Here is a 25645-nt window from a genome sequence, read left to right on the forward strand (position 1 = left end):
ACCTTCAGGACATGGTTTCAGGCCCCTTGCCTGTCCCAGCTCCAGACCATGCATGGTCGTGCTTAGCTGTGTTGCCCATTTTCTGATCTCAGGATCTCTCCTCCAACTGTTCCCCTCCCAGGCTGTGCGCTGGGGTGGAAACCAGGAGAAATAAGACAGAGGCTGTCATTTTGGACTCTGTTGCCCTCTTAGAAGTTGATTTCCTTGCCTGCCCTGTGGTCTCTGCAGATCTTGTCTGCAACTTGCCTGCAGCCTCAGAGTGAGTTTGCAGAGTCATTGTTCCACTTCTCTCTCCTGGTGAGGTTATTCGTGCTTCATAGTCTCACTTGTATGCACTGCTGGGCTCAGGACCACATGGGGGTCATGGTGCTGCATACATGGTGGGAGGCAGGGGATAGATGTGGGAGTGAGGACATGTTTGGTTGGAGAGTGCTGGGTCCCCAGGGGACCTAGATCTACTGGCAGCTCAGGGCTTCACATTGCCTGCTCTGGACCTCCTGGCTCTGCCTTTGCTGTTGAAGAGTCCGGAAACTTAACCAAAAATAGGTGTGAGGGTTCTGCTGCACTGTACTGGGTGTCTAAACTATACTAGACGTGGGGCTTAGAAGAGCTCCCCTTTCCACATAGAAAAGCTCTATGGGGTTGGATCACTCTCTACAGATTCTTCTTTTGAATCCCATTGGCTCTCCCAGTTGTTCCTGACACCCATAGCCACAGAGAAGGAGTCACAAAGTGAAGGCCTCAGCTTGTCCTTCTCTAAGCTCTCTGCAGCCTCAGTGGCCTCATCTGAACAGTGCAGATGATAGTTACCACTTCATAGGGCTGCCTAGAAAACAAAATCCAGTAGTGTTCAAATCACCTCATAGCACATCGTAGATGCTCAAGAAAGTTGGCTGGTGTTACTCACATTCTGCTGCAGCCCCTAGGCTGACCCCATCTCTGACAGTCCCCCAATTTGTTCTCTCCCTGTTCCTTGCTCCCTTTCCTCTAGGGTTTGCTGAGAGCAGAGGGAGAGAAAGGGTGGGTGGTCAGTCACCCTTGCTGGCTATGACAGGTTGCAGTCACGGTGGGAAAGGAGACAGCATCACTCTTAAGCACTCTCCTGAGATTCATGATGGACACTCCTCCAGCAACGCAGGGGCCCTCGAGCTCGAGGTGGAGAGAAGTGAGATTCTGGGGCAGGGCACCCACCCAGGTTCAAGCCCAGCAACTGTACCCATGAGCAACACAGGATATGGTGCAGGAGAGATGCAAGTCCCCACTCTGCCACTTACCATCTGCAAATCATGACACACTGCTTAACCTCCTAGGTCTTGGCTTCCTCCTGTTGGGGAAACTGATCCACTCACCTCCCAGGCTGATGTGGACACTGGGAGAAGACCCTCTTCCCTTCAGGCCCTGCTTTTTTGCCTTGGACCCTCCACACACTCCCTGCTGTCATTACTGGACTAGCAGTTCCCGCCTTGTCATTTATCAAAGACTTTGGCTCCTGATTTACAGACTTCCTCCACCCCTTGCCCTCTGCAACCTCCTGGATGACATCACCAACCACGCAGATGGTGACCTGGCCATACTGGACTCTCAGATCCTTGGGGCCCCATTTCCAACGACCTCACCCCTCCTCTACTTCAGCTATCCACAGCCACGTCCTACTTGGGACTTATCACTTATAACCACTTCCCCTCCAGACTATCTCAAGCATCCCATGCTCAGCCAGCTCGTCCTCCAGCTTTGTGGTTCAACTGTTCCCACCAGCCCTGCTCACTCTTCTCAATTGCCATGGTCCTTTGCTTCCTTCCAGATCATCCATTCTGTCCTGTCTTGACTTCTCTAGCCACCTTACATTCCACAGCTTTTCATTCAATAACAGTTTTTGTCGTTGTTGTTGTTGTTGTTGTTGTTGTTGTTTTGAGACAAGGTCTCACTCCATCACCCAGGCTGCAGCACAGTGGCAACAATCACAGCTCACTGCAGCTTCAACCTCTTGGGCTCAAGCAATCCTCCACCTCAGCCTCCCAAGTAACTGGGACTACAGGTGGGCACCACCATACCCCAGTTGATTTTTGTACTTTTTTGTAGAGACGAGGTCTCACTATGTTGCCCAGGCTGGTCTCAACCTCCCAGGCTCAAGCAATCCTCCTGTCTTGGCCTTCCAAAGTGCTGGGATTGTAGGCATGAGCCACTGCTCCTGGTCCAATAACATTTTTGCTAAGACCTTAAATTCCTTTGTCCCTCATCTTTGATCACCCTAGCCCTGGATGAAGCCAGCTATATACTTTCTCTCCATCTGTATCCAAGGAGCTGACACTGTGGTATTGGTAGGGGGAGTCAGAGAACCAGGCCAACTGGCTTCCTTTAAAGTCATGATCTCCAGCCATTAAATGTCTTCATTCCTCACAGAAATCCTCTTGGTTTCCCTGGCCAGCTTCTTCCCACTTTCCATAATGATTCCAGAGCTTCTCCATTTTTCTCATGCCCCCAAACCCCCTCCCATCCCCAACTCTCAGCAGAGGTCCTTGCTTCCTACTTGTCAGAGAAGATAACAGCCACCAGACAGGCAGTCCCTCAGCTTCCAATGCCAAGCAAATCAACCACTAACACCTGCACATGCCTTGCCTTCTTTCCTCCTGCTGCAGTGGAGGGGCTGCTCCATCCTGCTGTTTCCCACCCTGTATACTCCTTCCCTCCCAGGAATCCTACTGCGTTAATTAACTCTTCCTCTCAACTGAGTGCTTTCTATGCATTAAATATACTCAACTCCCTCCCATCATTAGAAAAGAGTGGCAGTGCAGCGGGATAATTAAGGAATCAGAGAGACCGAGGGGTTGAGGAGGAATTATTTAATTATTTAGGTGCACCGACCCAGTCGGATTAACATCTAAAGGACTGAGCCCCGAACAAAGAGTCAAGCTACCTTTTAAGCATTTCATCAGGGAGAGGAGGAGGAGAAGGAAGGAGGGAAGGAGGAGGAAGAAAGAGAAAAACCTCTCACCTGGTCCTCATTCTCCTCCAGTTATCATCACCCTCTTTCCCCTTTTTTACTCCTCCACTTTTCAAAATAGCTGCCTACACTATGTTGTCTTCATCTTCTTACTTTCTATCCTAGTCTGTTCAGGCTGCTATTAAAAAATACCATAAACTGGGTAGCTTATAAACCACAGAAACTTATCTCTCACAGTTCTGAAGTCTGAGACGTTCAAGATCAATGCATTGGCAGATTTGGTGTCTGGCAAGGGCCTTTGTCCTGGTTCATGAATGGCATCTTCTTGCTGTGGCTCACATGGTGGAAGGGGAAAAAAGAGCTCCCTTGGGCCCCCTTTATAAGGGCATTAATCCAATTAGGACTTAATCACCTCTCCAAAGCTTCATCCTCCTAATACTATTATATTGAGGGTTAGAATTTCAGCCTATGAATTTTGGGGGACACAAACATTCACATCGTAGCACTTCCCATCATTCATCAACCCATCCCTGTGTGGACTCCCACCCCTCTGAATCACCAAAACAGCTCCCACTGACAGCACCAGTGGCCCGCATGTCTCCATTTTAACCCAAGTCTCACCTCACCCTGCAGCAGCACCTACTGTCCCTCACCATCTCTCCTTAAACAGTCTCTCCCTGCAACTTCAGAGACACCTGCTGCTCTCCTCCTTCCTCTGTGGCCACTCCTTTGGGGTATCCTCTGCAGATTCCTCCTCTGCTGCTTGTCCTTAAAGCTTAGAGTCCAGGGCTTTCTTGCTGCTCACCTTCTCCCTGGCTAATTTCATTCATACCTGTCGCATTAATCACCAATTGCAAATAACACATAAATCTTTCACCCAGGTTTATTTATGCACCTGCCATTTGATATCACCCCTGGGATGTCTCAAAGGAGATCCATACTCAACAGTTCCTCAAACTTATGGTCTCTCCAACCCTCTTCCCCTTCTGAAATCCTCGTTCTCTTCCATTCACTCTATGTACCCAGAGTGCCTCCAAAAACCAATCTCTTCCTCACTCTCTATATCCAATCTGTCACCAAGTCCTGCAGATTCTATTTCCTAAATTTCTCTCAAATCCATCCAATCTTTTTCATCTTCACCATGCCCACGTACCCTAGACCAAGCTAGTTCTAGCACCATGACCTCCTAACTGGTGTATGCCATGCTATTCTGGACCCATCCCAACTCCTTGCTAGTCCACACTGCAGCCGAAACACATGCAAAACACATCTAATTACATCATTCCCTTCTGTTTTTTTTTTCTTTTTTGAGACAAAGTCTCGCTCTTGTTCCCCAGGCTGGAGTGCAATGGCGCAATCTTGGCTCACTGCAACCTCCACCTCCCGGGTTCAAGGGATTCTCCTGCCTCAGCCTTCAGAGTAGCTGGGATTACAGGCGCCTGCCACCACGCCCAGCTAATTTTTGTATTTTTAGTAGAGACGGGGTTTCCCCATGTTGGCCAGGCTGGTCTTGAACTCCAGACGTCAGGTGATTCGCCCCCCTCGGCCTCCCAAAGTGCTGGGATTACAGGCGTGAGCCACTGCGCCTGGCCCATCAGTCCCTTCTTAACCTGTCTGCAAAAACATCTAATTACATTCATTCACTTCTTAATGGGTCAACAGCTTCCCATGGCTCTTAGGGTAAACACAGAACTTCCTAACATGGGATGCAAGAACCTTTATGGTTTGACACTCAGCGCATCTATGTACTGGGTTCTGGGCCACACAGCCTAAACTTACAGTCTGACTCTGGCCCTTATTACCAGTGGGACCTTGGGCAAGTTACCTTTTGAATCCTCTTGGGCCTCAATGTCCTCATCTGTAAAATAGTGATATAATGCTACAACCTCACATGGTTATTGTGAGAATTAAGTGCATTAAACACCTAGAGTGGTATCTTGCACATAGTAAGTATTCAATAAGTGTTAGCTCTTTCAGCTCCTGCCTCTGGCCACATGTCTCACCCCGCTCTCTCTCATCTCTCTGTTCCAGATATGTTGGCTTTTTTTGTTTTTATTGACATCATCCTCTCTCCACAGGGCCTTCGCACGTTCTGTTCCTGCTGGGACTCTATTTCTTTGTCTTCAGCTATTCATTGCCAATGCAGCCTTCAGATCACAATGCGAGTATAATTTTGGGTGGGAGGGAAGCTTCCTGGAGTTCCCTGACTGGACTAGTCATCAGCGCTATTTTATATTTATGCATGATGATAATAATCTGTCTCTTCCACAAGACGGTGGGATCCATAAACAAGAGCAGAAACTGTGTTTATTTTTGTGAACTTTGTAACTCCAGCATCTAGCAGAGTGCCTCACATTATAATAAAGGCTCCATGAATATTTGCTAGTAAATGAAAGAGGATTGAAAGAGCAATTTAGGGGTGCTTCATAAATGTTCATTTATTCTGACAAGATACCCCTACCATGAAGGATCTAAAAGTATTCCCCTGTCCCCAAATAATTCCCCCACTCCCAACCACAGTTCCTGAAAAATGACCACTAGGGTCCATCGTTTGGAAAGGGCCTTATCATCTCTGAGGTCAAAACACATTAATTAGCCAAAACATTAGCCACAGAGATGAGCTCCTCTCATTGTCTGTACTGCCCACAGCTGGTGTGGAGCTGGTGTAGAGGGCAGTACCCTGGAGGCACAGAATATTAGAATATTAGGGTATCAGAGCATGAAGACACCCTTGGTGCCATCCAGCCATCTGCTTCACTGTACAGATTTGGAAACTGAGGTCCAAAGAGGAGAAAGGAGGGATCCAACATCACATAGCAAATTTATGGTAGAATGAAGACTAGGATCCAAGTCCCTGACCACCAACCCAGGGCTCTTTGCACTGCCCATTGCAGTTCACTAGTTCATCCATTTAATAAATATTAAGCACCACTGTGGGCAAAAATCATATTCATACATACATAAAGAACTCTGCTGCAAAAGCAGCTAAGTTGGTGCTGTCATAGAAGGGCTTGTAGCCATGCTGTGGAAGCCTACAGCAGAAAGCAGTCAATTCCAGGCTGAGTCAGGGCCTGCTTCATGGAAGAGGGGGTAATATTTGAAGTGGGCCCTAAAAAATAATCAGGGAAAAGCCAAGATAGGCATCTTAGCCTGAATAAATAGCACTCATCCTGGGATTTAGGGACCAGATGTCTGTCTGGTGAGCTGTCCTTGACTGCTTGTAAAGCTACAGGGAAAAGGAAATGAGGCAGAGAACCAGGGCCTAAAAGGGAGTTAGAGCCAAGCAGAAAGAGGAGAATAAGTTGGAAGATCAGCTGCCCTACCTCTATTTAGCAGAAGCCAAAATCCTGAAGACTGCCCTTCTCTCCCACCCTTACTAGGTCAACAGAGGATAGGCAACCCCCTCCTCCCCCAGCTCCCTGCTTCCAGAGGATTATGTAACCAAATCCAAGCACACACCACTCACCACACAACAGCAACTAAGCTGAGAGGTAAGGTGTTGGGGCAAAGAAAGCGACCCTATTCAGAAAACCAAGAAGATGGTGGACTAGCGTCATAAAGAACCATCTGAAGTCAGCATGACTTTTAGGTTACTTTTTACATTTAGGGGAGGGGGAAGAGGAAGAGGTTGGGATCAAGAGGTGACTGATGACCGCAGACACCTGGGTGCCAGCAAGGGTCTGAGGAGTATGTAAAAGTTCTTTTTTCTAGGTCAGGTCACAATGTTCCTATAAATCTTTAACATAACATTGTTATTTCTCTGTATTCTTCTTTATCTCCTTGGGGGTTAGTTTGGGGGAAAGAGCTGTTATCATTTTTTTAAGTTGAACTGCAAGCTAATCTATAATTAGCTGGTCTGTGTACAGAGCTAAGCAGAAGCTTTTAACCTAAAGGATATTACCCCTGGGGGTCAGAGGCAAAATGGAGTCAGTCATGCTAAGCCTCCCTCCACTATTTCAATTTCCCCATTGTCAAAGGTTCATCCCACAGTCTTGTGGGATTGGGGAAAATGAGACATCATGACTCACCTGGCTACTTCCTGCCAAACAGGGTTGACAAGGGGTGACTATGGAATGAAACCATTTGACCTGGCTAAGGAAATATTTCGTAGTGCCATTTTTAGGAACAATGATCATTGGCATTTCCCTTTTTGCTTTGATAGTTTTAGCGAGACGTGCACAACCTTTGTTTACACAGTACATAATAAGTTTTACTAGAATGTAGGCCACCATGACTAATAGAAGAACATCAAGGCTGAATTTAAGAATGCCTCCCAAGATTGATGGAATTACACTAGGAATCCAGGAGAATAGGTCTTTAAAGCAGTCTCTGTAAGTGCCCCCAGATTAAGCCTGCTTTGGTGTTCTAAGGTTTGTTAAAGCCAGGTAGCCTGTTGTCTGATTGTATCAATATGGGTCTGTAGAGGAGGAATTAAGCTAGCAACAGGTGGCTAGCTTAGGGACACCATTTGGTAAGTAGAAAGTAGCCTTGCAGGCTTGTGGGTCCTTATTATTGCTTTGCATGTAGTGTCTAATGAGGGGCTGCATAAGAAAGAAACATGGGGCCTCTGGGTATGGAGTTATCAGTTGGATCCTATGTATGATTTGAGAAACCAGCTTCTATAAATCTAATGCCCAAGAGGCTACATGACTAAAATTATGTGTACAGGAACAACTATAGGATCAGAGTGGTCATGTACTGAACAAGGTTTAAGATGACAAATCTGGCAGTGTGATATGCTAGTGAAAGAGGCAATAGATTGAGAAATCCTAACTCAAGAGTTGTCTTGCCAAGGAAACAAAAATCTCTAAAGGACATGCAAGACACATAGGGGATACATTTTCATTGTACTTATCTTTTTGTGAAACAGTAGCTTTCGGTCTTTCAAGTGCTCACAAGCCCACTGTTTTCCTGGTTTCCGGATTAGTGGGCTGTCTTCTGGTGGTACTGCCTTGACCTGAGTATAATGTGCACATGGCTTTACTCCAGCAAGTTTAACTGATAAGCGTGTGTTCACCAGCAGCTCAATGGCCTTGTCCACTTGGCAGCAAATTGGTGTTCAGGTCCTTGTTCTTTCCAGGTATTTAGGAGGATCTAATTTCCCAGTTGAAAAGGATGTAGGACCACATCTGCTGGATGAGTGGTCCTGCTAGAAGCAAACTCATGAACAGAAGTTACTATAGTGCCTAGAGTCTTAATATTTGGTAATTGCCAAATCTCTTAAAACATCAGTTGGTTCTCCCACCAGGACAAAAACCTAGAATGGGCTACCAGATAATACTTCAAAGGGGCTCAATTTGAACCTACTTGAGGGAGCCACTCGAATCCACAACAGCAATCAGCAACATCTTATCCCAAGTCAAATTAGTTTCTTGATATATTTTGGCAATGCTTCTTTTTAGAGTATGGTTCATCTTTTTGGTTTTTCCCATGGATTGTGGTCTCTAAGATGATAATCTAAAGGTTTCAGGAAGAGACAAGTCACAGCTCCCCTGACACTCCTGTAACCATCATAGATAGTCTTTGAATTAAGGTAGGTGGGTATTAACTACAGAATACGTTGACCCTGTATCAATAAGAAAGTCAATAAGTTTGTTCCCCACTGTCAATTTTACCCAGGGCTCCTGTGGGACTATGACAGCAGTTGGCTAAGCATACATATTCAATGTATGTATGTTACAGAAGAAGCTACAAATATTTATGAAGGTGATCCTGACACATGCGTATTGTACAAACATGCATGTTACCTGTGACCCATGTTTACCTTGAGGTGAAAGTGTAACATTTAAATGTACTACAATTAGGCCCTGTACATCAAAAGGTCTTTTCAGAACACAAAGGCATGCAAATGCACAATCTCTATAACTAGCTAGAACCAGTTCATGGCCAGCAGTCTTATTATCAGGAGAAAATTAGTGAAATCAGTCTTTTGTTCAATCAAAGCTATAGTTATGGCTGGTGGAACTGGGGTTCAGTTAGTCAGCATCTATGAACTGGATGAGTTGCAATTGTTTTAATATTGCTTGTCTTAAGGCCAGTGCTTGCTTAGCTGCTAGAGAAAAAGAGAAACCTTGTGTCATTGAGAATATAGCTTATTCTTTAAGTGTAAGGATGCATGACTTAACTCTTGCCTGGCATGGCCTTAGGTCCTGTTTATAATATGGTATTTTATTGCCACAAAATTTCAGTTATGTCAGTCTTATGACCTCTATTTTAACATTAGTGTTGATTAGTTGTTGTATCTAAACCACAAAAGGGAGAGGGTATAATGAGGCATATCTGACTTCCCATCACATTATACCTGAAGACTAAGTTTTTAAGGTTTTTCTGGGGTCCCCTTAGCCAAGAGGGGGTCCATTCAGTCAGCAGGGGGCTTAAGATTTTATTTTTAGTTGACATTCTCCCATTTGGCCAAGATATACCAAAGGCAGCATAAATGGCCAAACTTTTATTTTGTTCCATATTGTTGCTGGGGGTGTTCTGGCTACATGCCCCAGGTCCATCACATCCCTTGGTAGGATCCCTGTGGCTAAGGAACTCAAAGCCAAAAGACTTGTAGTCAATTAAATGTTTTAGGCCATTTGGTAATGGAGGTGGCCAAGCATTCATTAACCCTTAAAACCTTTTAAGTAACATAAGAGCCAAAACCAAAAGCCAAATAGCAAAGGTACAAAACTGACCTTTCTATAAGTTCTATGTGTTGAGCCATCAGCTGTTTAGGCATCTGTGTACCTATATTTGGAGGATCTGAACTAATTTTACTCCTTAAAAGTAAAATTAGTACATCAAAAGGTGTTTTGTGCCCACCTCTTCCATGAGCGTCCTTGGGCCCAGAGGGATTTAATAGTTTTTTAAATCCTGGAGATATTAGGTACAGAGAGAAAGGTAAACCCAATTTCTATAAGCTATAAATAGCTCAAAAAGAAAAAAGGCGGGCCAGGCACAGTGGCTCACGCCTGTAATCCCAGCACTTTGGGAGGCTGAGGCAGGCAGATCATGAGGTCAGGAGATCAAGACCATCTTTGCTAACATGGTGGAATCCCGTCTCTACTAAAAATACAAAAAATTAGCTGGGCGTGGTGGCACGTGCCTGTAGTCCCAGCTACTTGGGAGGCTGAGACAGGAGAATGGTGTGAACCCAGGAGGTGGAGCTTGCAGTGAGCCGAGATTGCACCACTGCACTCCAGCCTGGGTGACAGAGCAAGACTCTGTCTCAAAAAAAAAAAAAAAGGCTTTCTTGACTCTGGAAAACAAAACATAAAGAATTAGCAACATTTCAAACTTAATTTAGGATTAGATTTTGAGGACATTTGTCAAAATGTTAAAGCCTCAAAACATTTGATCAAAACAGAACCACCGGTCTTTGTAAAATAATAATTATTCATTTCACAAAAGTGATAATTAAAAGACTTTAGTAGCAATACAGAAAGTTACATGAATATAAAGACTTAACCTTTCTAAAGCTCAGTTTTCCTAAGTAATCAAAAACCTGATAAAGATAACATAAGAATGAGGAATTATCTTGAGAAAATGTAAAATCTTTCCTTTTTTTTTTTGAGACAGGGTCTCACTCTGTCATCCAGGCTGAAGTGCAGTGGCACAATCATAGCTCACTACAGCCTTGAACTCCTGGACTCAAGTGATCCTCCCGCCTCAGCCTCCCCAGTAGCTAAGACTACAGGCACGCACCACCACACCCAGCTAATTTTTTTCAGAGATGGGGTCTTGCTATATTGCCCTGGCTGGTCTTGAACGAGCTTCAAGTGAGCGTGAGCCTCCTACCTCATCCTCCCAAAGCACTAGGATTACAGGCATGAGCCACTGTTTCCCAGCCTAAAATAATTGTTTCTTAGGCCAGCTACCAAAAACGCAAAGAAAAATTTTCTGTAGTGGGATTGCTTCTTCTTATGGGAAGCCCATTTAGATAACCTGTAAGTCAAACCTGATGAAAACAATACTTGAATGTAATCAGACACAGAAAGACTGTTCAAGGCTATGAGTAGCTGAGTCCAAGCTCGTATCACTTGCCACACAACAGCCAATAAGTCTAGAGACAAGGTATTGTGGCAAGGAAAGCTACCTTATTCAGAGAACCAGAAAACCAAGAAGATGGTGGACCAGCATCATAAAGAACCATCTGAAGTCAGCATGAACGTTAGGCTCTTCTTTATGTTAAGGGAAGGGGAAGAAGAAGGGGATTGGGATCAAGAGGTGACTGATGACCACAGACACCTGGGTGCCAGCAAGGGTCTGAGGACGTTGTAAAACTTCTTTTTTCTAGGTCAGGTCACAGTGTTCCTATACATCTTTAACATAACATTGTTATTTGTCTGTATATTTCCTTATCTCCTTGGGGGTTAGTTTGGGGAAAGGAACTGTTACCATTTTTTTTTTAAGTTGAACTGCAAGCTAAACTCCTATAATTAGCTGGTCTATGTACAGAGCTAAGCAGAAGCTTTTAGCCTAAAGGATAATACCCCTGGGGGTCAGAGGCAAAATGGAGTCAGTCATGCTAAGTCTCCCTCCACTCTCTTTCTTTTTTGAGATGGAATTTCACTCTTATTGCCCAGGCCGGAGTGCAGTGGCATGATCTCAGCTCACTGCAACCTCCGCCTCCTGGGTTCAAGCAATTCTCTTGCCTCAGCCTCCTGAGTAGCTGGGATTACAGGCGTCCATCACCACACCCAGCTAATTTTTGTAGTTTAGTGGAGATGGGGTTTCACCATTGTTGGTCAGGCTGGTCTGGAACTCCTGACCTCAGGTGATCTACCCACCTTGGCCTCCCAAAGTGCTGGGACAGGTGTGAGCCACCATGCCTGGCCCCTCTACTCTTATAATTAAACCAGCTGTTGCTTTTCCTGCCAAGAGACCAGTCGTGAAGATTCACCCATGTTCTAGATGGGAAAACTGGGCTGTAGCCTGGGAGAGGCCAGTCAGGGACAAAGCCAAAGTTAATATAGAGAATGGAGCTTCCAGGGTATAGGGGTTGGGTCTGGGCTAGGGAGCTGGAAACCTAGGTTTTATGCTTGTCCCAGTTTTGATGTTAGCCCTGAGCAGTGCTGTTTCTCATCAGCCTCTGCCTGCTCCAGGGGTCACAGGGCCAAGCCAGATAGAGGGCTGCTAGCGTCACTGGACACAAGATTGCTTTCCCACAGCTGTCCTTCCTCCAGCCCCTCTGCTCCCCATCCGGAAACCTGGGTACCCTTCACCCACCTAGCTCTGTCCCGCAGTGAGATTTATTGCTGACTGCCCTGCCATCTACCCCAGGGTAATAAATCAGGGCAGAGCAGAATTGCAATCACCCCATGCATGGAGTGTATAAAAGGGGAAGGGCTAAGGGAGCCACAGAACCTCAGTGGATCTCAGAGAGAGCCCCAGACTGAGGGAAGCATGGACGGATGGAGAAGAATGCCTCGCTGGGGACTGCTGCTGCTGCTCTGGGGCTCCTGTACCTTTGGTCTCCCGACAGACACCACCACCTTTAAACGGTAATTGGTAACTCAGGCAGAGAAGGGGTGGGAGGGGTGCAGGGTTCCCACCTTCCCAACACCCTGGCTTTTCCATATGCGGTGTCATTCAGTCCTTACGATCAGCTGGACAGGGAAGTATGGACCTGTTCAGAGAGGTCAAGTGACTTGCCCAATAAATGACACTAGTAGTCAGGTCTAGAAGCTGTGACTTTTGCTTCCTGCCCAGAGCACCATGCTAACTAAGCACTGTAGAGAACTCAGAAGTATTAGGACATGCCCCTTGCACTTGAGGAGCTCACAGCCTGAATATTAAGAAGGGCATGGGTGGTTGGGCGCGGTGATTCCTGCCTGTAATCCCAGCACTTTGGGAGGCCGAGACGGATCACTTGAGGTCAGGAGTTTGAGACCAGCCTGGCCAACATGGGGAAACCCCATCTCTACTAAAAATACAAAAATTAGCCGGGCATGGTGGCAGGCACTTGTAATCCCCAGCTACTCGGGAGGCTGAGGCAGGAGAATCGTTTGAGCCCGAAAGGCGGAGATTGCTGAGCCAAGATCGTGCCACTGCACTCCAGCCTGAGTGACAGAACGAGACTCCATCTCAAAAAAAAAAAAAAAAGACGGGGGTCGGGGCATGGGTACAGTTAACTGTACCAGGGAAGCAGCTTGATATCGTGGTTAAATGCAAGGCTTATAGAGTTAGATTGCCTTCATTTAAATTTTGCTTCACTAGCAGAACAAACTAGGTCTGGAATCATGGGCAAGTTATTTAACCTCTCCAAGTCTCAGTTTATCATTTTAAACAGGTATGATAATAACAGTACCTACTTGATGGGGCGGCTTTGGGGATTTTAGGAGATAAGGCATAGAAAGCTGGGCACGTTGTAAGAGCCCAGCTACTGTTAGTACTACAGGATGGATTCTTACAAATATCAAAAGCAAGGTTTGGCCGGGAGCAGTGGCTCACGCCTGTAATCCCAACACTTTGGGAGGCCGAGGCGGGCAGATCACCTGAGGTCAGGAGTTCAAGACCAGCCTGACCAACATGGAGAAACCCTGTCTCTACTAAAAATACAAAATTAGCCGGGCGTGGTGGCACATGCCTGTAATTCCAGCTACTTGGGAGGCTGAGGCAGGAGAATCGCTTGAACCTGGGAGGCTGAGGTTGCAGTGAGCCGAGATGGCGCCATTGCACTCCAGCCTGGGCAACAAGAGCAAAACTCAGTCTAAAAAAAAAAAGAAAAAAAAAAACAACAAGGCTTTAGGTAGCCCACAATTAAAAGGAGAAAACCTTAGCATCCCCTAGGTGCCAGGCCTTGTGGGAACAAGTGATTCATTAAGACTGTAGAAGGAAGCTGGGCACGCGGCTCATGCTTGTAATTCCAGCACTTTGAGAGGCTGAGGTGGGCAGATCGCTTGAGCTCACGAGTTCAAGACCAGCCTAGGCAACATGGTGAAACCTTGTCTGTACAAATACCAAAATTAGCTAGGTGTGGTGGTGCAAATCTGTAGTCCCAGCTACTCGGGAGGCTGAGGTGGGAGCATCACTTCAGCCTGGGAGGTGGAGGCTGCAGTGAGCAGAGACTGACCCACTGTGCTCTAGCCTGGGTGATAGAGCCAGACCTTATCTAAAAAAGAAAAAAAAAAAAAAAAAGACTGAAGAAGGGGAAGAGACAGCATTTGAGAAAAGGCCTCACAGAGAAAGGGGTTTTCAATCTGGGGACAGCAGATATGACCAGCAGTCCTGAAGGTAGGGAGGCACATTTTAATAATGGTAATAGTTGCTAAGCCTATAAAATGCTTAGGGTGTCACAGGATCTTTTCACATGTCTCATCTCAAGTCATGCCCCCAACAACTCAGCATTCCCACTTTGCAGATGAGGACACTGAGGCTCAGGGAGGTGATATGTAAGAGGCTAAGCCTCAACACACACTGGGCCTTTTGCTTCCAAAACTGCTTTCCCTTGCTCTGAGGCTCTCGGAGAGTAATTGCTGGGTTGTGAGCACTGGGTAAGAGGATGGGTGCTTCAAAGCAGCTGCACTCCAGGATAAAGGTAGAGGAAAGTAAAAACATCTTCCCCTGCTGTTATCCAAAAGAGAAGAAGAATGGAATTGGGCAAGGGGTGGAGGGGGAATCCAGCTTTTGAAACAGTATTATAGGAATTTTGCTACCCGCTATGTGCAGAGCATCATGCGAGGCACTTGGGACAGCTGAATGAATGAGCTCCATTCTCAAGGTGAACATGTACATATACACACCTACAATTTACATTTATTGAGCAGTGGTCGCATGGTTTCATCTGCACAGTGACTCTGAGGTAGGTACTACCATTAGGCCCATTGTTAGAGAGGGGTTAATGGAGACTTAGAAGAGGCCCAGAGAGGTTAGGTAGCTTTCTCAGAATCACATAAGTGGTAAGGGGATTGAGGCATGCCCCCTGCAACCACTGTCTTCACCACCGTACGGCACCAGTTCCACAAGCTGTACAGTATGGGCTGTGAGACCCAAGGAAAAACAGAGCTGAGGCCCAAGGGAAGGTGAGGCTGGTGTGGGCTGGAGGCCTTGGGGTAAGCTTCCTGGAGGTGGGGGTACATGTTGGGCCTTGGAGGACTAAAGAACTGGGGGGAAAAGGAAGGGAAGAAGGAAAGGATTTTCTGAAAAGGAAATGGCAAGAAGTAAAGGTCCAAAGCATAGGCTGTTGTGAGTAAACAGTGGGAAATGCAACCTCTTTGGGGTCAAACCTCTGACCCTCCACGTTCCCAGCTGTAAAGTGGGAGTAATAAAATCATCCACCTTATGAGAGCAAATAAAATAATGATTGTGAAAATATTTTGGTAACAGTAACCTGTGATAGGAAGATAACAAATCATTTCTGTTACAATACCATGCTGATAGGCATAAAAGTTGCATTCATGTTCATGGGCAAAATGGGGGTAAGTAGAATGCATGGGACGCAAGAAGGATGTAGGAAGGAAAGGGTAGTGTAAGTATAGGAGGACTAGCCACTGAGAAGAAAGTAGAAGAAAGAGGGAATCTCTGTGTGTATGGGAAAGTCTATTGCAGAGTCAACTTGGGCTTCCATCCTGGGACCTTCCCGTGAACAGCTAGAGACATCTTCCTCTGGGCTTTGGCAGCCTTTATGTCGGGACCCAGGGGACCCTATATGGGAAATAGGGCCAGACACATGCTCTGAATCCCTGCTTCAACATTTCTGAGTCACCTTTGTCCCTGTGAGCCTTCATTTTTCTCATCTATAAAATGGATGACAGCTAGCTTGTTGGTGTGATTTCAGTAGCGGCTCAGTAGAGTCAGTTTCCTAGGTCTCTTTAATTCTGCCTCTCAAAGGTGATGGGAAAACATCTAGACAAGAAGCCAAGGGACCGGGACACATCTCTCCAAGGACGAGGTGCATGGCGCTCTGAAGATGCTGGCATCTCTCTAGGCCCAACCCAGCTCAGGCGGTCCACTCCACCACAGCCCTGGCTGGGTGCCTGTCCCCTGGTATCCTGGAGACCTCGCAGCTGCTGTGGGCATCTGCTGCCACCTAGCGGCCTCCCATGGCACTGTCTCCCCGCCAGCCCCTAGTTTTGACAGGGGCACTCCCTGGCATTAATCTCTTCAGAGGGAATGTCTGTGCCTGTTTCCTGTCTGTCCTCCCGCCAGGTGGAGTTCCTTAAAGGCAGTCATGATCATTATCTTTCTAGCTCCAGTGTCCAGCACAGTGAGGCACAAAGTAGTTGTTCAGCAGGTGATTACAGAATAAATGAATGAACGGACCAATAAACAAATAGCCTTGTCTAATCAAAATTAGGCAACAGAAGGAAGTCACTTCAGGGTTATTTAATCCCCGGGCAGCTGACTCCTCTAAATTGACTCTTGACAAGAAGTAACTCTTATAAATGCTCCAGAGGGCCTCAGCAACAGAGGTGATTTCCAGGTGGCTGGGCTAACGTTAAAGGTGGTTGTACTAAAAGCTGGGGTTTGGCCTCAGGGACTCTACCACTGTGGTGGTGGTACAGCACTTTTCTATTTTTGCTTCCTCCACCCTGGGCCAGGATCTTCCTCAAGAGAATGCCCTCAATCCGAGAAAGCCTGAAGGAACGAGGTGTGGACATGGCCAGGCTTGGTCTCGAGTGGAGCCAACCCATGAAGAGGCTGACCCTTGGCAACACCACCTCCTCCGTGATCCTCACCAACTACATGGACGTGAGTGCTTGGCTCAGCCCCTTGCTCCCTCCCTGTCTCCTTTCCCTCATGGACCTAGGGCTTTCTTTACTGCAAGACTCACCCTTTCCAAGCTGTGTTTGACGAAGGCGCTGAGTAGCACGTGAGCACCCTAGAAAATTCCCATTTTCCAGCTGGAAAGCCTGAGCACAGAAGACAGGAAGGCACCCAGGGGCCATTCAGGGGCAGGGTTAGGTTTGGAACTCAGCCCAGGCCTCAAGCCAGGTGTCACAGGTGGGTGGGAAGGGGTGTGTGACTCAGGTGGGGGTTTCTGTGACCTGGCCCAGCACAACTTGATGGCTTCCTGCCCCAGAGGATCCTCAAGAGTCAAGTTTGCTTCCTGCTTCATTCTCAATGTTTTGATTTTGCCCTCTTGTCTTACTGAGACTCCCACTTTCTGGGATGCCATGGGGAGATGCTAAGCCTCCTACCAGTTCCTGCAGGAAAATGGAAACCCCGAGAGGCTATAGGACCTCGCCTGGGCCAAGTCTCACACCGAGAGCCAAGAGTGAAGCCAGGCAAGACCCCAAGACCCAAGGTCCCCTGAGCCCCTCCAGCCCTCTCTTTTTACCCCCACAGACCCAGTACTATGGCGAGATTGGCATCGGCACCCCACCCCAGACCTTCAAAGTCGTCTTTGACACTGGTTCGTCCAATGTTTGGGTGCCCTCCTCCAAGTGCAGCCGTCTCTACACTGCCTGTGGTGAGACCTAAGACCCACAGTGCCTCTCCTCCATCCCCCTGCCCTACTGTGCATGAGCAATCCTGCCCAACACCCAGCTCCCATCCCTCTTGCCACCAAGGGAGTGGCTTCCTCTCTGACTCTGTGCCCACTGACATGTAGGGGAGAGAGGAAGATGTCTCCTGTTTTTCTGATACAGCCACCAAGGTTAAAAAAAAAAAAAAAAGGTCCAAGAACCCCTGAGCACCCAGAAGGCCACTTCCCGGTCTTCCTGAGATTGAGACAGGACTGAATTCTCAAACCCATCCCAGGCACTCGGAACTCTTCCATCCCTAGTCTTAATCAACAACCTCTTACTAGGCACTTACTCTGTGCCTGGCATCTTCTCTGGTGTTATCAGTGTTAGTGATTACTTTAAATTCCTTCATTTAGGACAAAATTCTCAATGTATGGGCACATTAGGAGAGCCCAAGAAACCCAGTCCTTGATTGATGAAGCACATATTCCAAGCCCCCTGACCCTAGGGCCACTCATCCCTGCACCTAAGCTAACCAGCCATACCCACAATGCACCCTGCCTCTGAGTCCCCCTGTCTGGGCCACTCTTGGACAAACCTGAGCCTCTGTCCCCCTGCCAGTGTATCACAAGCTCTTCGATGCTTCGGATTCCTCCAGCTACAAGCACAATGGAACAGAACTCACCCTCCGCTATTCAACAGGGACAGTCAGTGGCTTTCTTAGCCAGGACATCATCACCGTAAGTTGGGCCGCCCTAGGTCATCTGCCCCCAACCCCTTCTGTCCCCAGGCCTCTCCTGACCCTCCAGGGCCCACACCTGCGGGGAGGTACACTGCAGCCCACTTGGAGCCTGGGGAGCTGAGGAACACCCTGCTCTGCCACATCTGGCTGTTGCTGCAAAGCAGCAGTACCTATGGGGGAGCAAGCCTGGGCTACGGGCTCACCGTTGGGTGGTTTGTGGATGTTTTTGCATCTAACTTGCATGTAGGGCTTGTCCTGAGCCCCATGGCTGCAGTCAAGTAACTCGTCCAAGTTCACCAGCTCTGACTGGACTACACCCTAGACTGAAATCCAGGGTCAGAGTCAGGCTGAGTTTTAGGGTCAGGCATAGGTTTTAAGGTCACAGTTGAGGTTGACTCTGGGACTCAGGTCAAGGCCTGCTTTTCTTTTTCATGTGGCCCATGTCTGACCGTTTCCTCAACCTGGAGTTTCTCAGGCCCTGCTCCATCAGAGTTAGGGGAGGGGCACACATGGCACCTGAGAGGAAATGAGGGTGATTCCTGCCTCCCTTCCTTTTTCTGTGAACTCAGATATAAAGGAGGGAGAAGGGCAAGCTTGTCTGTGCTAAAGAAACCCTTCGCCCATGATAAGGGTGGGGGCCAAGACCCAGTCCTGCCAGGCACGAAAGTCTGGCCACTGGGGAGGGGGAGGAGCTCTTGGCAGCTTTTCTTTTGCTGCTTGGCAGGACCACCCTCTCAGCCTCTGCTCTCCGATCCCTGGTCAACTCCAGCTCTCTCTGGGCTCCGCAGCAGAGATGTGTATTGGCACAGAGTGTGTGCGTGCAGGGTTGAGGAAATACTCTTACCCCGATTTCTGTACCCTGGAGCATGTGTGCCCCTGGGATCCCTAGTGTGGAAGCCCAGACCAGACTCCAACCAAGGAGTGGGCAGTGGGCTTGGTCTCCTCTGGTCCTTCCTCCCACAGGTGGGTGGAATCACGGTGACACAGATGTTTGGAGAGGTCACGGAGATGCCCGCCTTACCCTTCATGCTGGCCGAGTTTGATGGGGTTGTGGGCATGGGCTTCATTGAACAGGCCATTGGCAGGGTCACCCCTATCTTCGACAACATCATCTCCCAAGGGGTGCTAAAAGAGGACGTCTTCTCTTTCTACTACAACAGGTGGGGACTGGGACTCCAAGGGCTGAGGTGGGGGGACAGGAGGGGAGAAGAGATGGGGAGTGGAAGGAGAGTCTGGGCCAGAATTGTAAAGTGTTTGTAATTAGGTGACAGCCAATCAATATCTAGAGCTGTACTAGCCAATATGGAAGGCACTATTGAAATTTAAATTAATTAAATACAGTTAAGCATCAATTAAGCATTCAACTGGTGGCTCTTAGTTGCACTAGCCACATGTCAAATGCCTGGCAGCCACGGTGGCTAGTAACTACAGTCTTATGACAGTGCGGATAGAGAACATTCCCAGCATGACAGGACATTCTAATAGACAGTGCCACTCTGGAGCAAGAGGAGACACAAGGTGGGGGCGATGGTAAATAAGGGATTATTGTGACCTGTAGCCCTGCCTGTTAGGGCCATGGCTCCTCCCACACAGAGACAGCCAACTTCAGTCATCCATTAGAGCCTTCATTCGTTTGTTTGCTCACTCATCAGTTCAGTAAATGCTATGTGCCAAGCACTGTGGAAGGCTCTGGGGGTGCAGCAGTGAACACAGTGAACAAGGCAGAATCCGTACTCCCCTACCCACATAGAGCTTACAGGCTAATAGGGAAGACAAGACATATTCCAACGTAAAGAGTGTCACAGGCAGGCAGCAAGTGTGGTGCTGAAAACCATGGATGCTTTTCAATTCTAGGCTGAGCTTATATGCAGCTCAGCCAGCCTTGGGGAAGCTCTTGAGCAGGGTTGGGCTCTACTCCAAACTGCTGGGCTTAGAAAGATGGCATGAGTTGGAGACAAGAGAGCTAGAGGCAAAAGGGGCTGGGTGCAGTGGCTCATGCCTGTAATCCCAGCACTTTGGGAGGCCAAGGCGAGAGGATCGCTTGAGCCCAGGAGTTAAGGCTTCAGTGAGCAGTGATTGTGCCACTGCACTCCAGCTAAGGCAACAGAGTGAGATCCAGTCTCAAAAAAAAAAAAAAAAAAAAAAAAAGTCACAAGGGTAAGAACATGAGGCCAGTGGCAAAAAGAATAGAGGAGAGGATCAGAGTTCAGAGAAATCTCACAGTAAAATGGAGAGGAGTCTCCGGTTTGGTGATAGAAAGGGAGGCCTTGAGAAAAGCCCAATTGGCGGCTCTGCATTCAGGGGTGGTCGTTAGAAGAGCTGTTTTAGAGGAGGTGGGGGCAAGGCCGGATGGCCAGAAGTTAAGAGGTGGACGACGTGGGTGTCGGGAAGTGGAGGTCATGAGATGTAGGCTGCCCTGGGACATTCAACAGGGAAGGGAATGGGGGGTGGCGTGGGGGGTGAGATCCAGAAGCAGGAGAGGAAGGGTGGGTGTTTTTAAATGCTAGAGGATGCTCGAGTGATGCCTGTAGGTGGAGGAAGAAGCCAATGGAAAGAAAGAGAATAAAAATGTGGAAAGAAGAGGAGCTAAACGGGGGCACTGGAGTTTGGAGGCCTTGAAAGAGATGAGGTTCCAGCAGACAGGAAGAAGCCAGGTTTTGCAGTGGAGAGGGCTGGCCTCTTCTTTTATCTTGGGATGGGAAGGAGGGCACATCCAGAGAGATGCTGAAGTGTTGAGAGAGAGGCAGGAGGGAATTTGTGCTAGCATATACACATACATTCCGAATTTATAAAAACACAAGTAGTTTGCAGTTGCACAAAATAACATATGCACACCTACACACCCATGCACACATGTGCATGTGTGAATTCTAGTATGAATTCTGGAAAAACACATCACACACACAGGCATGCCCTGGAGACTAGGCCTACAGTAGTCCCTGAGCCAAGTGCAGTGAGGAGGAAAGGAAGGTGAGGGGAATCAGCTCCAGACGGGGCACCAGGAGCCTGGCTCCAGTCCCCCACTTGTTCACTCATGGACTGGGTAACTTCAGGCAAGTGACTTCGCCTCTTGGTGACTCCATTGCCTGAAGGGCAAAGAGAGTACATAACACCCACCCTGCCAAACAGCAGGGCTGATGAGGCTGGCATGAAATGAAGCTTCCTTTCTGCTGTCTCTCTTTCTCTGCAGAGATTCCGAGTAAGGAGACAAAACCCCCACATGGCTGTGACCTTCCAGTACTCCCCGAGCACCTGACCTAGAATTACACACGCCACCGGCCCAAAACTCACATCAGCAAGCCCAGCCTCCGCTAGATGCCGAAGTTCTCTGTCTCTCCTTCCTGCTCTCTCCATGCCACCTGCCCACCCCATACCCAATAGCCTCCCCAGGGTCCCCTCCCATGCACCTGCTCAATCAGCAGCAACCCAAGAGTGAGGGGTGTCCATTTGTGTCTTGTTCACATCCACTCACTGTCCTTGTACCTGCTCCTTTTCTGTGACCTCTCTGGGGATGCTTTTTGGGGGAACAGCTGGACTACCCTGGAACAACCTCTGGTTGGTCTTGGGGAGGGGAAGAAAGGCAGAGAAGCAGTATGTTCTGCATGCTTCCCAACGACAGCTCCGAGCCTGGCTGTCTGTCCCACATTCCTCTGCTCCAGAGCCCTCTGTCCTCCCCTGCACCCTTGTGCAACCTTCCCCGATTGCCTGAGTTGCTGGGTCCTGGAGGTTATGGGTTTCCAAGAGCTTCTGATCTTTCCTTTAGGAATTCTCAATCGCTGGGAGGACAGATTGTGCTGGGAGGCAGCGACCCCCAGCATTACGAAGGGAATTTCCACTATATCAACCTCATCAAGACTGGTGTCTGGCAGATTCAAATGAAGGGGTCAGAAATCCTCAACCCTCCCCGGGCTCCAAAAAATGCTGCCGTCACTGGGGTTGGGGAGGGTGGGGAAGGACTGCATTACCATCCTGCCCTCTTTCCAAATGCAGCCACTTCTTAAGCACAGCCACCATTTGCTCTCTGCCTGCTCTGTCCAGGCTGGGGAACAGAGAAGGGAGGGGCCTGGGGAGAAGTGGTGGAGGGTGACAGTACCTTCCCTCCTCTACTCACTGCCTCAACAGGCCACCAGCGTGGCCTCCACCCACCCACCCACACTCAGGAAGGACATGCAGCCTGGAGGTGCCCCATCAGCCTTCTGTCTGTCTGTCTGTCTGTCTGTCTGACTGTGGCCTCCCCCAGGGTGTCTGTGGGGTCATCCACCTTGCTCTGTGAAGACGGCTGCCTGGCATTGGTGGACACTGGTGCATCCTACATCTCAGGTTCTACCAGCTCCATAGAGAAGCTCATGGAGGCCTTGGGAGCCAAGAAGAGGCTGTTTGATGTAAGAGGCCAAAGAGGGAAGGTGCTGTGGGTGGGGGGAGCGCCACCTGGTATCGGCTCACAAATCCCCCAGGCAAATGAGGCCATCTCAGGCCTTCGCTTGTTCACCTCACACTCTCCACACATGTGGCTGGTCACCCATGGGGCGGGGCACTGTGCCCAGCCCTCTCCAGCAGAGAGGCCAGGCCACCAGCACAGGACTCCTTGTCTGCTGAGACGTCTTCCATACTCAAGAAGGCTCTCTTTGCCCCCCACCCCAGTATGTCGTGAAGTGTAACGAGGGCCCTACACTCCCCGACATCTCTTTCCACCTGGGAGGCAAAGAATACACGCTCACCAGCGCGGACTATGTATTTCAGGTGAGGTTCGAGTCGGCCCCCTCGGTGGCAGGGAGAAAGGCTGGACAGAGACCCTCAAAGAGGGACAGATTACAATGCACAGATCATGTTAGAACTGTAGTTCTCAAACTTGGCTGTGCATGTCACCTGGAGAGCTTTGAAAAATCCTGGTACCTGGGCCACATCCCATACCTATTAAATCAGAACCTCCAGAAGTGGCACCTGGGGCTCAGTTTCCCCAGGTGATTCCAATATGTGGCCATGTTTGGGCATCACTATGCCTGTTCCCTCATCTCCATTTTCTCATCAAATACTCCCAATAATCCTATGCTCCTATATTCTTACCCTCTTTTCATAATCAATAGGCTTAGAGAAGTTGAATAACTTGTCTAGGATCAGAAGCTAAGGCAAACTGTAAGCTCCTGAAGGAAGCACGGTGCCTGATGCATTGTTTGCCTGGGATCTAGCACAGGGGCTAAACATAGGAGTGGTGCAGTCCACGATGGGGCAAAATGGCCATGATGTGAGGGAGGCCCAGTGTGGCTAGGGGAGAGATGGGGGCGAGAGGGGGAATGTTGCTGAAGACAGTTGCTGGGGTCAGGCAAGGTGAAAAGAGAATGCTCATGTGCTGGGTATGGAGAAACTCTCCCCCTTCCTGCCAGGAATCCTACAGTAGTAAAAAGCTGTGCACACTGGCCATCCACGCCATGGATATCCCGCCACCCACTGGACCCACCTGGGCCCTGGGGGCCACCTTCATCCGAAAGTTCTACACAGAGTTTGATCGGCGTAACAACCGCATTGGCTTCGCCTTGGCCCGCTGAGGCCCTCTGCCACCCAGGCAGGCCCTGCCTTCAGCCCTGGCCCAGAGCTGGAACACTCTCTGAGATGCCCCTCTGCCTGGGCTTATGCCCTCAGATGGAGACATTGGATGTGGAGCTCCTGCTGGATGCGTGCCCTGACCCCTGCACCAGCCCTTCCCTGCTTTGAGGACAAAGAGAATAAAGACTTCATGTTCACAGCCTGTTGCATCTGGGTTCACTAGGGTTGAGAACAGAGGGAGGGGCTGCGTGATCATGTGTGGACAGGAATGTGACACAGACAAGCTACACATTCGCCTAGCGCACAGGTTCTTGCGTGCAGGGATGATGCCATCCATCTGCCATCAACGGGACTCAGGTGGAGCTGTTTACACAACCTCAGGTGGGAAGTCTGAAAAGAGCCGGAACCAAGCTCCCTCTAGTCCCTCAGGGACCAAGGCTAATGCTGTGGCAGTAGACTGTGGGTCAGAAAGTTCTCCCAGCTCACAGAAGCCAGCTCTGAGTTCAGACTCTGCTCTGCTGAGCTAGTCAGCCCTGTCTCTTGTCCCTGCAAAACTCCCCTCAGCTCTCCTTATCCACTGCAGATGCCCCCGCCCTGCCCCATGTAGCCATTTACACAGGCATTCTAAGGCACTACCACCTAAAATCATAGAACACCAGAGATCCAGGCAATACTTCCACTTTACAGGTGGGGAAACTGAGGCCCAGAGAATGGAAGGCCTTGCCCAAGATTACTCGGTCAAGAATCAAGTAGTGAAGAATACTGAAAGATAGTGAAGAATCAAGACTGGAACCCAGCCCGTCTGACTTGGGTCCTGGGGGTTTCCACCTTATCATAAGCAGTTGGTACCGTCATAAGTACAGTGCTTCACACACGCTGGTACAGGGCCACGTGCACAAGCACACAGGTGCACACACACACTGCTATCCTCCATCCCATCCACCTGGGACTCATCAGGCTGAAGTCTCTTCTCCCACTCTCACTCCTTGGGCTGTCTTCAGGGCACATGTAACTTGGGGAATGAGAAATTAGCATCCACCTGGAGCCACTGAAGCCATCCCTCTTCACCATAGTTGCTCACCTCTCTTTTGACAGAAAGTCGTGAGGCACTGAATGGCCCAACCAGGCCCTCAGTACCTCTGGGAGCCATCTGCAAGAGTCCCTGTGCAGCGCCAAGAGCCGGAGCCTGGGCTTCAGGACCCTGGACTCCCACTGATTCTCCATGTTCCCTTGTCCTGCATAGCTGTACTTCCTCACTGCAAAGGAAGTGTTGGAGGCCAGTGTCTTTTCCAGCTCCATCCTGGAGCTCCAGGACCTTAGGAAGGCAGGCACGACCCCCATTATCTCCTTCACTGTCCAATATGGTAGGCACATGTGGCTATTTACACTAAAATTAAAATTAATTAAAATTGAATAAAATCAACCGGGCGCGGTGGCTCACGCCTGTAATCCCAGCACTTTGGGAGGCCGAGGAGGGTGGATCACCTGAGGTCAGGAGTTCAAGACCAGCCTGACCGACATGGAGGAACCCCCGTCTCTACTAAAAATACAAAATTAGCTGGGCGTGGTGGCACATGCCTGTAATCCCAGCTACTCAGGAGGCTGAAGCAGGAGAATCGCTTGAACCCAGGAGGCCGAGGTTGTGGTGAGCAGAGATCACACCATTGCACTCCAGCAGCCTGGGCAACATGAGCGAAATTCTGTCTCAAATAAAAAAAATTTTTTAATAAAATCAACGTGGCTAGTGGTCACTGCATTGGACAGCAGATATAGAACATTTCAATCACTGCAGAAGTTCTGCTAGACAGAGCTGGATTCTGGACCGCAGTAAGCATAGGAGCCTCGCGGTTGAGAGGTTCCGGGATAGGCCAAAGGGGTAACTGGGAAAATAGGAAAGGGCCCCTTCTCTGAAGGCGCTTTTCTGGGTGGGGCAGTGAGAGATAGTGACTAGTGAGATCCCTGAGGCCTCACTACAACAAATAGGGCTGGCAGCCAACAGAGCCCTGCTCAGGAGGTGGCAGAGAATGA

General features: G+C 48.8%; 1 protein-coding gene across 1 annotated transcript; it reads left to right on the top strand.

Annotated features, from left to right (window-relative positions):
• The first annotated feature begins 12331 nt into the window (after positions 1–12331).
• Positions 12332–23619, top strand: REN (renin). The gene is made up of 10 exons (NM_001009122.2): positions 12332–12429; positions 16468–16618; positions 17216–17339; positions 17956–18074; positions 19040–19236; positions 21267–21275; positions 21840–21959; positions 22317–22458; positions 22718–22816; positions 23458–23619. Exons 1-10 carry the CDS (start codon positions 12332–12334, stop codon positions 23617–23619), a joined length of 1221 nt encoding a protein of 406 aa, NP_001009122.2.
• The last annotated feature ends 2026 nt before the right edge of the window (positions 23620–25645 follow it).

This window comes from Pan troglodytes, chromosome 1, assembly GCF_028858775.2.
Source record: "Pan troglodytes isolate AG18354 chromosome 1, NHGRI_mPanTro3-v2.0_pri, whole genome shotgun sequence".
In the NCBI taxonomy this organism is placed as follows: domain Eukaryota; kingdom Metazoa; phylum Chordata; class Mammalia; order Primates; family Hominidae; genus Pan; species Pan troglodytes.

Coding starts and splice junctions, on each gene's coding strand:
- REN (NM_001009122.2), top strand. CDS start 12,332: ATGGACGGATGGAGAAGAATGCCTCGCTGGGGACTGCTGCTGCTGCTC. Junction 16,619..17,215: donor TCCTCACCAACTACATGGAC/GTGAGTGCTTGG, acceptor TTACCCCCACAG/ACCCAGTACTATGGCGAGAT. Junction 18,075..19,039: donor TTAGCCAGGACATCATCACC/GTAAGTTGGGCC, acceptor TTCCTCCCACAG/GTGGGTGGAATCACGGTGAC.